Below are 13,132 nucleotides of genomic sequence, written 5' to 3' on the forward strand. Positions count from 1 at the left end.
CTCAGTACAGGGCGGCTATAGACACAGGGCAGGTGCTAGAACACTGCATATATCCCAGACCCATCCACAGCTCAGCTCTCATATAATGACTGGAGATTAGGAACCGTACATACAGCCAGCTCAGTACAGGGCAGCTATAGACACAGGGCCGGAGCTAGAACACTGCATACTGTATATCCCAGACCCATCCACAGCTCAGCTCTCTTATAATGACTGGAGATTAGGAACCGTACATACAGCCAGCTCAGTACAGGGCGGCTATAGACACAGGGCCGGTGCTAGAACACTGCATATATCCCAGACTCATCCACAGCTCAGCTCTCTTATAATGACTGGAGATTAGGAACCGTACATACAGCCAGCTCAGTACAGGGCGGATATAGACACAAGGCCGGTGCTAGAACACTGCATATATCCCAGACCCATCCACAGCTCAGCTCTCTTATGACTGGAGATTAGGAACCGTCCATACAGTCAGCTCAGTACAGGGCGGCTATAGACACAGGGCCGGTGCTAGAACACTGCATATATCCCAGACCCATCCACTGCTCAGCTCTCTTATAATGACTGGAGATTAGGAACCGTACATACAGCCAGCTCAGTACAGGGCGGCTATAGACACAGGGCCGGTGCTAGAACACTGCATATATCCCAGACACATCCACAGCTCAGCTCTCTTATAATGACTGGAGATTAGGAACCATACATACAGCCAGCTCAGTACAGGGCGGCTATAGACACAGGGCCGGTGCTAGAACACTGCATATATCCCAGACCCATCCACAGCTCAGCTCTCTTATAATGACTGGAGATTAGGAACCATACATACAGCCAGCTCAGTACAGGGCGGCTATAGACACAGGGCCGATGCTAGAACACTGCATATATCCCAGACCCATCCACAGCTCAGCTCTCATATAATGACTGGAGATTAGGAACCATACATACAGCCAGCTCAGTACAGGGCGGCTATACACACAGGGCCGGTGCTAGAACACTGCATATATCCCAGACACATCCACAGCTCAGCTCTCTTATAATGACTGGAGATTAGGAACCGTACATACAGCACCTCAGTACAGGGCGGCTATAGACACAGAGCCGGTGCTAGAACACTGCTTATATCCCAGACACATCCACAGCTCAGCTCTCTTATAATGACTGGAGATTAGGAACCGTACATACAGCCAGCTCAGTACAGGGCGGCTATAGGCACAGGGCCGGTGCTAGAACACTGCATATATCCCAGACCCATCCACAGCTCAGCTCTCTTATAATGACTGGAGATTAGGAACCATACATACAGCCAGCTCAGTACAGGGCGGCTATAGACACAGGGCCGGTGCTAGAACACTGCATATATCCCAGACCCATCCACAGCTCAGCTCTCTTATAATGACTGGAGATTAGGAACCGTACATACAGCCAGCTCAGTACAGGGCAGCTATAGACACAGGGCCGGTGCTAGAACACTGCATATATCCGAGACACATCCACAGCTCAGCTCTCTTATAATGACTGGAGATTAGGAACCGTACATACAGCCAGCTCAGTACAGGGCGGCTATAGACACAGGGCCGGTGCTAGAACACTGCATATATCCCAGACACATCCACAGCTCAGCTCTCTTATAATGACTGGAGATTAGGAACCGTACATACAGCCAGCTCAGTACAGGGCGGCTATAGACACAGGGCCGGTGCTAGAACACTGCATATATCCCAGACCCATCCACAGCTCAGCTCTCATATAATGACTGGAGATTAGAAACCGTACATACAGCCAGCTCAGTACAGGGCAGCTATAGACACAGGGCCGGAGCTAGAACACTGCATACTGTATATCCCAGACCCATCCACAGCTCAGCTCTCTTATAATGACTGGAGATTAGGAACCGTACATACAGCCAGCTCAGTACAGGGCGGCTATAGACACAGGGCCGGTGCTAGAACACTGCATATATCCCAGACCCATCCACAGCTCAGCTCTCTTATAATGACTGGAGATTAGGAACCGTACATACAGCCAGCTCAGTACAGGGCGGCTATAGACACAGGGCCGGTGCTAGAACACTGCATATATCCCAGACACATCCACAGCTCAGCTCTCTTATAATGACTGGAGATTAGGAACCGTACATACAGCCAGCTCAGTACAGGGCGGCTATAGACACAGGGCCGGTGCTAGAACACTGCATATATCCCAGACCCATCCACAGCTCAGCTCTCTTATAATGACTGGAGATTAGGAACCGTACATACAGCCAGCTCAGTACAGGGCGGCTATAGACACAGGGCCGGTGCTAGAACACTGCATATATCCCAGACCCATCCACAGCTCAGCTCTCTTATAATGACTGGAGATTAGGAACCGTACATACAGCCAGCTCAGTACAGGGCGGCTATAGACACAGGGCCGGTGCTAGAACACTGCATATATCCCAGACCCATCCACAGCTCAGCTCTCTTATAATGACTGGAGATTAGGAACCGTACATACAGCCAGCTCAGTACAGGGCAGCTATAGACACAGGGCCGGTGCTAGAACACTGCATATATCCCAGACCCATCCGCAGCTCAGCTCTCTTATAATGACTGGAGATTAGGAACCGTACATACAGCCAGCTCAGTACAGGGCGGCTATAGACACAGAGCCGATGCTAGAACACTGCATACTGTATATCCCAGACCCATCCACAGCTCAGCTCTCTTATAATGACTGGAGATTAGGAACCGTACATACAGCCAGCTCAGTACAGGGCAGCTATAGACACAGGGCCGGTGCTAGAACACTGCATATATCCCAGACCCATCCACAGCTCAGCTCTCTTATAATGACTGGAGATTAGGAACCGTACATACAGCCAGATCAGTACAGGGCGGCTATAGACACAGGGCCGGTGCTAGAACACTACATATATACCAGACCCATCCACAGTTCAGCTCTCTTACAATGACTGGAGATTAGGAACCGTACATACAGCCAGCTCAGTACAGGGCAGCTATAGACACAGGGCCGGTGCTAGAACACTGCATATATACCAGACCCATCCACAGTTCAGCTCTCTTATAATGACTGGAGATTAGGAACCGTACATACAGCCAGCTGAGTACAGGGCGGCTATAGACACAAGGTCAACAGTAAAGCATCCTGAGACCATTCATGTGTGGGGTTGCCTCTCAGCCAAGGGAGTGAGATTACTCACAATTTTGCCTAAGAACACAGCCAGGAATAAAGAATGGTACCAAAATATCCTCCAAGAGCAACTTCTCCCAACCATCCAAGAACAGTTTGGTGAGGAACACAATGCCTTTCCAGCATGATGGAGCACCTTGCCATAAGGCAAAAGTTATAACTAAGTGGCTCGGGGAACAAAACATCGAAATTTTGGGTCCATGGTCAGGAAACTCCCCAGACCTTAATCCCATTGAGAACTTGTGGTCAATCCCCAAGAGGCGGGTGTACAAACAACAACCCACAAATTCTGACAAACTCAAGCATTGATTAGGTAAGAATGGGCGGCCATCAGTCAGTATGTGGCCCAGAAGGTGAGTGACAGCTGCCAGGGCCAATTGCAGAGGTCCTGAAAAAGAAGGGTCAACACTGCACATATTCACTCTCTGTATAAACTTAATGTAATTGTCAATAAAAGCCTTTGACACTTATGAAATGCTGTAATGTTACCTCAGTATACCATAGTAACATCTGACACTTATGTAATGCTGTAATGTTACCTCAGTATACCATAGTAACATCTGACACTTATGTCACGCTGTAATGTTACCTCAGTATACCATAGTAACATCTGACACTTATGTAATGCTGTAATGTTACCTCAGTATACCATAGTAACATCTGACACTTATGTAATGCTGTGATGTTAACTCAGTATACCATAGTAACATCTGACACTTATGTAATGCTGTAATGTTACCTCAGTATACCATAGTAACATCTGACACTTATGTAATGCTGTAATGTTACCTCAGTATACCATAGTAACATCTGACACTTATGTAATGCTGTAATGTTACCTCAGTATACCATAGTAACATCTGGCACTTATGTAATGCCGTAATGTTACCTCAGTATACCATAGTAACATCTGACACTTATGTAATGCTGTAATGCTACCTCAGTATACCATAGTAACATCTGACACTTATGTAATGCTGTAATGTTACCTCACTATACCATAGTAACATCTGACACTTACGTAATGCTCTAATGTTACCTCACTATACCATAGTAACATCTGACACTTATGTAATGCTGTAATGTTACTTCAGTATACCATAGTAACATCTGACACTTATGCAATGCTGTAATGTTACCTCAGTATACCATAGTAACATATGACACTTATGTAATGCTGTAATGTTACCTCAGTATACCATAGTAACATCTGACACTTATGTAATGCTGTAATGTTACCTCAGTATACCATAGTAACATCTGACACTTATGTAATGCTGTAATGTTACCTCAGTATACCATAGTAACATCTGACACTTATGTAATGCTGTAATGTTACCTCAGTATACCATAGTAACATCTGACAAACAGGTCTAATAACACTGAAGCAGTGAACTTTGTGAAAACCAATTCTCAAAACGGCTGTAGGTTTGTATATATAATGTGTGTATGTATGTACATAGTATATATGTATATGTGTGCACGTGTATATATGTGTGTTGTGTAGGTTTATATGTGGGTGTGTGTGTATGTATGTGTGTATATATATATATATATATATATATATATGTATACATTATGTGTTTATGTATATGTGTATACAGTATGCATATATGTGCAAGTGTTATATATATATATGTGCGTGCGTATGTGTGTATATATATGTGTGTGTGTGTGTGTGTGTGTATATATATATATTGTGATAGGATCACTGGTAAAGTGGTCTGTGGCAGGTACATTTGTCCCAGATTCCTGTCTTATGTGTTTTAAACCCCCAGGAGAAAGTCTGCAGTGTAGCAGGCTTGAGTTTCGGCTTTTTGAAAAGCCGGTTTGGGACCTGGGGGTTGTGGGTGAGAGGAGAGGGAGGGCTCCACCCACGGCCACTCCAGGTTTTGGTTCTCTTAGCCTGGTAACAGGCTTGTTAGGGTTTCCACCTGAGAGTGGCCAATATAAGCCTAGTGTGTTTAGGGCTGAGTGTCTCACCTGGGAGAGCAGGCAGGGAGTTTGCTCAGAGACACTTGAAAACCTAACTGTGAGTGTTGTGCTGTGCCTTTGTTGCTGGTGAGGGCATTAGACTCTGCCAGGTTCTGGTAGTGAGGGAACTACCTGTGAAGTTGGTGCCCCGACAGGGCTAGGTTTTATGTTTATGGTTTCTTTTGTTGTTTCTGTTTTGCACAATAAAGACTGGCGCCGACCAGCTTGTACTTGCATCCAGACTGGTGTGCTGCTTCCCTGCTGCTGTGTGTGTGTGTAAGGAAGGAGTCCTCTACCCAGGAGAGGGACCCCCTAACCTAACTGTGTCACAATATGGTGGAGAATGCGGGCAACCACACACACTGAAGTTGCAGCAAGAGGAAAACTTTCCGTTTAAAAATTAAAGGGACAGACACCCAATTTGTGAGTGTGGAAATAACGCTGTGTCCTTGGAGTCCCATAGAGGAGGCGTCAGCCAATGCTCAGAGAGGCAAGGTTCAGCTTCCAACCTACACCCCAGGACAAAATGGAGGACATTATTAAGGCCTTGCTCCAAGCTACAGCAGCTCAGCAGGAGACTAACAGACTTCAACAGGTCGCCATTGAGGAAACCCGCCAGGCCTTAGCGGAAAACAGCCAGGCCATAAGAGAGGTGGTACAGCACCTGGTCGCCCGGCCCAGAGAGGTTACTACTGGTCCTCCCACCCCCACTCACTCCGTACGAGCCAGTGACTTCCTCCAAAAGATGACTTCGGGCGATGATGTGGAGGCCTATCTCACCGCGTTTGAAAGAACGGCCGAAAGGGAGAGTTGGCCCAAGGAGCAGTGGGCAAGTCTGGTGGCACCTTTTTTGTCTGGGGAGCCACAAAAGGCCTATTTCGACTTATGCCTGGCTGATGCCAAGGACTATAAAAAACTAAAACAGGAGATCCTAACTCGCTTGGGAGTCACCACCTTTGTTCGTGCCCAACGGGTCCACCGCTGGGAGTTCCATAAGGACAAGCCTCCACGTTCAAAGATGCATGACCTCGTCCATCTGTCCTCAAAATGGCTACAGCCTGAGACGCTGACGGGACCAGAGATCGTGGAAAGGGTCGTGATGGACCGGTACCTGCGATCATTACCTGTGACTCTGCGCAAGTGGGTGAGCCATGCAGACCCTAAGTCCGCGGACCAGTTGGTCGAGCTGGCGGAGAGGTACGTGGCGGCTGAGGAGCTGATGAGTATGCCCCACCGAGCCCCGATGGCGCACCGGCGAACTCCCACAGACACTGGTAAGACTGTTCCAGGGGAGAAGGGTGCTGGGAGGTGGAATGTATCTAAGACTGAGGGTGTAGAACCTGGAGACAGGCCTGCCAGGCCAGAAAGGTTCTTGCCCCGTAAACGACTAGACATTAATATGACTCAGTGTTTCCGATGTGGTGGCTTCGGCCATATTGCCGCTAATTGTTCACTTACAACTGAACCTATGCAATGTGATACTGCTCATGTCTACCGCAGGGGGTCTTTCTTTGCACAGATAGCCTGTACGGCTGACCGGCAGGCTGAGACTGATAAGCACATGTGTGTACTCACTGTAGATGGCAACCGAGTAGAGGCACTGTTAGACTCTGGTAGCTTGGTGACACTTATTAAAGCTGAGCTGGTGAACCCCTTGAGGCGTAAGGGGAAAACTGTTGGTGTGACCTGCATACATGGGGATACTCGATATTATGTTACGGCCGAGGTGAACATCGAGACACCATGTGGCTCTGCTATAGTTTCTGTGGGTTTGGTGCATGGTCTGGTGTACGATGCAATATTGACTTTGCTCACTTCTGGAAGTTGTGGGAAAGCCGTTTTGTTCCAGAGGTGAACAACCCCGATCCATTTGAGAAGGTTGTCAATGTAGTGGTGGAGGGAGTTTCTTCTGAGTCAGAGTTATTCCCTTTTTCTACTATGGTTGGCGAACTAGAGAATGCGGAACGTGACGGTGGCCCGCCAACTGATGTGCCTCCCATTGAGGTGGGAAGTGTTGTTGGGCCAGGTGATCGTCTGCCTGATTTAGAGGTCAGAAGGGAGGTCTTTGCCGTGGAGCAGTTGAATGACCCTACTTTGGTAAAAGCCAGGGAGAATGTAAAAGTAGTTGATGGTAAACCCATAGACCCCGATAGTCCTTTGTCCTATCCCCACATGGCAATGTGTCAGGATTTGTTATATCAGGTGACTAAGAAGGGGGAAGATATTGTGGAACAACTAATAGTTCCCAAAGCCTACAGAAGAACAGTGTTGGATCTGGCTCATGGTCATATAACGGCAGGCCATCTAGGGGTAGAGAAAACCACTGAGCGAATAATGCAGAGGTTTTTCTGGCCCGGGCTTCATAAAGAGGTATCTGACTTTTGCGCATCCTGCCCTGAGTGTCAGTATCATGCTCCCAGGCCACATTTTAAGGGTCCACTAGTTCCATTGCCTATTATAGAGGTGCCGTTTGAAAGAATAGCGATGGATTTGGTTGGACCCTTAATAAAGTCTGCCAGGGGACACCAGTATATTCTGGTCATAATGGATTACGCTACCAGGTACCCGGAAGTGATCCCGTTGCGCAATACGTCAACCAAGACCATTGCCAGAGAGCTAGCTCATGTCTTTGGCAGGCTGGGTATACCCAAAGAGATACTAACTGACCAGGGTACACCGTTTATGTCAAAAGTCATGAAAGAGTTATGTCGCCTGTTCAAAATTGAACAGTTAAGAACTTCGGTTTATCACCCCCAAACCGATGGGCTGGTCGAGAGGATTAACAAGACGTTAAAACACATGCTTAGGAAAGTGGTCGACAAGGATGGTAGGGATTGGGATTACTTATTGCCGTATTTATTGTTGGCCATAAGAGAGGTTCCCCAGTCCTCCACCGGGTTTTCACCCTTCGACTTGTTGTATGGGAGACACCCAAGGGGGTTACTAGACATTGCCAAAGAGACATGGGAGGGCCAGTCTAGTCCTTACAAAACGGTGATTGAGTATGTTTCTCAAATGCAGGAGAGAATTGCTGCGGCAGTGCCGATAGTGAGAGAGCACCTGGAACAGGCTCAACAGGCACAGCAGAGGGTATACAACCGCAATGCTCGGTTACGCAGCTTTGCTCCTGGGGACAGAGTGTTAGTGTTGGTTCCCACTGTGGAAAATAAACTTTTGGCTAAATGGCAAGGGCCCTTTGAAATCTTAGAAAGAGTGGGACAGGTCAATTACAAAGTTTACCAGCCGGGGAAAAGAAAGCCGGAACAGATATACCATATAAATCTGTTAAAGCCCTGGAAAGATAGAACGGTACTGTCGGCCGTCCGAGCCCCTCCAGTAAATCCAGGGCCCTTAGTTCCCGAATGGTGACAGTGGCAAAAACCCTGTCGGCAATTCAACAAGAGGTCAAGGAGTTTCTGATCAGAAATAGGGTGCTGTTCTCTGACGTACCTGGGAAAACCTCGGTCATTAAACATGACATCATCACTGACCCAGGGGTTAAAGTTAATCTAAAGCCCTATAGGTTACCAGTAGCACAAAGAGAATCGGTGTCGAAAGAAATTAAAAATATGCTAGAGTTAGGGGTTATTGAAGAATCACATAGTGAATGGTCAAGTCCCATTGTGTTGATTCCAAAGCCCGACGGGAGTGTGCGTTTCTGCAATGACTTCCGAAAGTTGAACAGTGTTTCAAAATTCGATGCCTACCCGATGCCAAGAGTGGATGAACTGATTGAGAGACTAGGGACGGCAAGGTATTTAACCACTCTTGACCTAACCAAAGGGTATTGGCAAGTACCGTTAACCGAGAGCGCCAAACAAAAGAAAGCTTTTTCAGCGCCAGAGGGCTTGTTTCAGTACAAGATGTTGCCCTTCGGGCTACATGGGGCACCTGCTACCTTCCAAAGAATGATGGACAGGATTCTAAGGCCCCATAGACGGTATGCGGCTGCTTATCTGGATGACGTGGTCGTTCATAGTCCTGATTGGCAGTCTCACTTACCCAGGGTACAAGCAGTGTTGGACTCCATCTATAAGGCAGGTTTGACAGCCAACCCAAAAAAGTGTTGTCTAGGCATGGAGGAAGTAAAATATCTGGGATACACCATTGGCAGAGGCCTGATAAAGCCTCAGCTCAATAAAGTTGATGCCATACAAAACTGGCCACGGCCTCTGAATAAGAAGCAGGTGAGAGCCTTCTTGGGAATTACGGGGTACTACAGGAGGTTTATACCCAACTTTGCCACCATGGCAGTCCCACTGACTGACCTGACCAAAGGCAAACAAAAAGTCATGGTAGAATGGAGTCCTGAGGCAGAGAAAGCTTTTCAGGAGTTGAAAGTAGCGTTGTGTTCCCAACCAGTCCTGATGACTCCTAATTTTGAAAGGGAATTCATAGTACAAACCGATGCATCAGAAGTAGGTATAGGAGCGGTCCTGTCCCAGAACAAGGAGGGTGAGGAACACCCTATTTTCTATCTAAGTAGAAAGTTGAATGAGAGAAACTATGCCACAGTGGAGAAGGAGGCATTGGCCATAAAGTGGGCATTAGAGGCTCTCAGGTACTACTTGGTTGGAAGAAAGTTCAAATTGATCACTGACCATGCCCCTCTGAAGTGGATGTCCGAAAATAAGGACAGTAATGCGAGAATTACGAGATGGTTCTTGGCGTTACAAACTTTTAAATTTTCAGTGGAACACAGGCCAGGAAGCCAGCTGGCCAATGCTGACGCGTTGCCACGCGTTCATTGTTTGGGGGCTTCAGTTGTTCCGCCCCACAGGTCGAAACAAAGGGGGGGGGATATGTGATAGGATCACTGGTAAAGTGGTCTGTGGCAGGTACATTTGTCCCAGGTTCCTGTCTTATGTGTTTTAAACCCCCAGGAGAAAGTCTGCAGTGTAGCAGGCTTGAGTTTCGGCTTTTTGAAAAGCCGGTTTGGGACCTGGGGGTTGTGGGTGAGAGGAGAGGGAGGGCTCCACCCACGGCCACTCCAGGTTTTGGTTCTCGCAGCCTGGTAACAGGCTTGTTAGGGTTTCCACCTGAGAGTGGCCAATATAAGCCTAGTGTGTTTACGGCTGATTGTCTCACTTGGGAGAGCAGGCAGGGAGTTTGCTCAGAGACACTTGGATACCTAACTGTGAGTGTTGTGCTGTGCTTTGTTGCTGGTGAGGGCATTAGGCCCTGCCAGGTTCTGGTAGTGAGGGAACTACCTGTGAAGTTGGTGCCCCGACAGGGCTAGGTTTTATGTTTATGGTTTCTTTTGTTGTTTCTGTTTTGCACAATAAAGACTGGCGCCGACCAGCTTGTACTTGCATCCAGACTGGTGTGCTGCTTCCCTGCTGCTGTGTGTGTGTAAGGAAGGAGACCTCTACCCAGGAGAGGGACCCCCTAACCTAACTGTGTCACAATATATATACACAGTATGTGTGTACAGTATGTATATATGTGTGTATACATGTGCATGTGAGTATATATATATATATATATGTGTGTGTGTGTGTGTGTGTGTGTATATATATATATGTGTGTGTATGAGTATGTATATTTGTGTGTGTATATATATATATATGTGTGTGTACAGTATGTATATATATATGTGTGTGCGTGTATGTATATTTGTGTGTGTATATATATATATATATATATATATATATATATGTGTGTACAGTATGTATATATGTGTGTATACATGTGCATGTGAGTATATACTATATATATATGTGTGTGTGTGTGTGTGTGTGTGTATATATACACACAGTATGTGTGTACAGTATGTATATATGTGTGTATACATGTGCATGTGAGTATATATATATATGTGTGCATGTGTGTGAGAATGGGACCATCTGAAATTCTCAGTAATAAAATCTTGGAGTCTCACGTTATTTCCCAGCATGAACGGCTCTATATTCGGTACCACTCCTGTCGCGCTGACGATAAGGTCACAGCCGTAGATTTTCCCATTGGTCAATTCCACGTACACCGGCCACTTCCCTGGAAAACAGAGTGAGGGGGCAAATGACTGACCCCCAGCCCCATATAAGGAAGCCTGAACACATTACTCTCCCTACACATTACAGCTAGTTGCTCTGATATAATGCAGGTTGCGCCCATTGGGGCGACTCAATTCAATGCGCTGTTTATTCTGGCTAAAGGATTTCTCCTCGCACACTCCTAAATTCCTCCTGAAAGCCGACTAAAGTGATGTGCCCTCCCCCCCCACTACCCTGGGGATAAATGAGGACTGTGAACCAGTGGGCGCCTACTGCAGACGCCCGCTGCCGTTGGACTGTCCGTGCTGACCGCTCTTGAAGAATCTTCTGGGGCTGTTTGACCTCGGTGCATCCTGGGAGATGAAAATTAACTGTGTGGTGCCCGATGACTTCCGCCATCGTCTATACCCAAGGTATCCTGTGGAGCCCTATGGACCCTGCAGTAGAAAGTATGCTAATGCTGCAGCCGGAAATGTATTTTGTCGCCAATTGGTCACGCAGCCACCGTCACAGACCATATGATAATCGGCCTTCTGAGTAGGCCTGTGGTAACGCAGAATGGCCCGCCTGAATTGAGCCGTCAGAACTACTCTATCTGCGTACGGGATTGCAGGCGCGGGCTGCGACATACCCACAAAAGGTACCCTGGCGCGTGCGCAGCCGACCGATAATAACTCAACTGCGTACATAGCAGAATAGCGCACATCTCTGAGTCTGCCCGTATGTGCGCTGGTGTAATACACCCATAGAAATGATGGAGTCTGGCCGCAAGGGGCAGGTCTTATTCTGAATACATGTCCACCAAGTTTATCCCCAACACTGTATAAACCCAACCGAGGCAATCCCAGACTTGGCCTGTAGAGGTCACCAGACATCCACATAAAATGTCAGACGCGTTCTCTACATCGGGGCCCTTACGTTTCTGTGCGCCGGGATAAGTTATGGCTGACAATAGGTTTATCCAATTACGGTCTACTTAATTAATTACAAGAGGTAATAATGTCATTTATTGCTATGTGCAGGGAAACAATTAGCTGCGTTATATTAACACTGCAATTTAGCTAGCAAGGAGCAGAACAGTAAGAAGCCTTACACATACTGAGGTACAGCTGTGTATAGGGGAGGCTGCACACCCTATATAGTACAGCTGTGTATATGGGAGGCTGCACACCCTATATAGTACAGCTGTGTATATGGGAGGCTGCACACCCTATATAGTACAGCTGTGTATAAGGGAGGCTTCACACCCTATATAGTACAGCTGTGTATATGGGAGGCTGCACACCATATATAATACAGTTGTGTATATGGGTGGCTGCACACCCTATATAGTACAGCTGTGTATAGGGGAGGCTGCACACCCTATATAGTACAGCTGTGTATATGGGAGGCTGCACACCCTATATAGTACAGCTGTGTATAGGGGAGGCTGCACACCCTATATAGTACAGCTGTGTATAGGGGAGGCTGCACACCCTATATAGTACAGCTGTGTATACGGGAGGCTCCACACCCTATATAGTACAGCTGTGTATATCGGAGGCTGCACACCCTATATAGTACAGCTGTGTATAGGGGAGGCTGCACACCCTATATAGTACAGCTGTGTATATGGGAGGCTGCACACCCTATATAGTACAGCTGTGTATATTGGAGGCTGCACACCCTATATAGTACAGCTGTGTATAGGGGAGGCTGCACACCCTATATAGTACAGCTGAGTATATGGGAGGCTGCACACCCTATATAGTACAGCTGTGTATAGGGGAGGCTGCACACCCTATATAGTACAGCTGTGTATATGGGAGGCTGCACACCCTATATAGTACAGCTGTGTATAGGGGAGGCTGCACACCCTATATAGTACAGCTGTGTATATGGGAGGCTGCACACCCTATATAGTACAGCTGTGTATATCGGAGGCTGCACACCCTATATAGTACAGCTGTGTATAGGGGAGGCTGCACACC

At 47.2% G+C, this 13,132-nt stretch overlaps 1 protein-coding gene across 1 annotated transcript in view; it reads right to left on the reverse strand.

Moving 5' to 3' along the window:
* Positions 1-13,132, reverse strand: part of PYROXD1 (pyridine nucleotide-disulphide oxidoreductase domain 1) — a 150,822-nt gene that overhangs the window by 58,558 nt on the left and 79,132 nt on the right. Inside the window, exon 9 of the mRNA XM_088462935.1 lies at positions 11,051-11,163. Coding sequence (XP_088319061.1) covers positions 11,051-11,163 — 113 coding nt within the window. The remainder of the gene's footprint in view (positions 1-11,050; positions 11,164-13,132) is intronic.

The sequence above is a fragment of the Taudactylus pleione genome, unplaced genomic scaffold (genome assembly GCF_031769625.1).
Source record: "Taudactylus pleione unplaced genomic scaffold, aTauple2 ptg001296l, whole genome shotgun sequence".
NCBI lineage: Eukaryota > Metazoa > Chordata > Amphibia > Anura > Myobatrachidae > Taudactylus > Taudactylus pleione.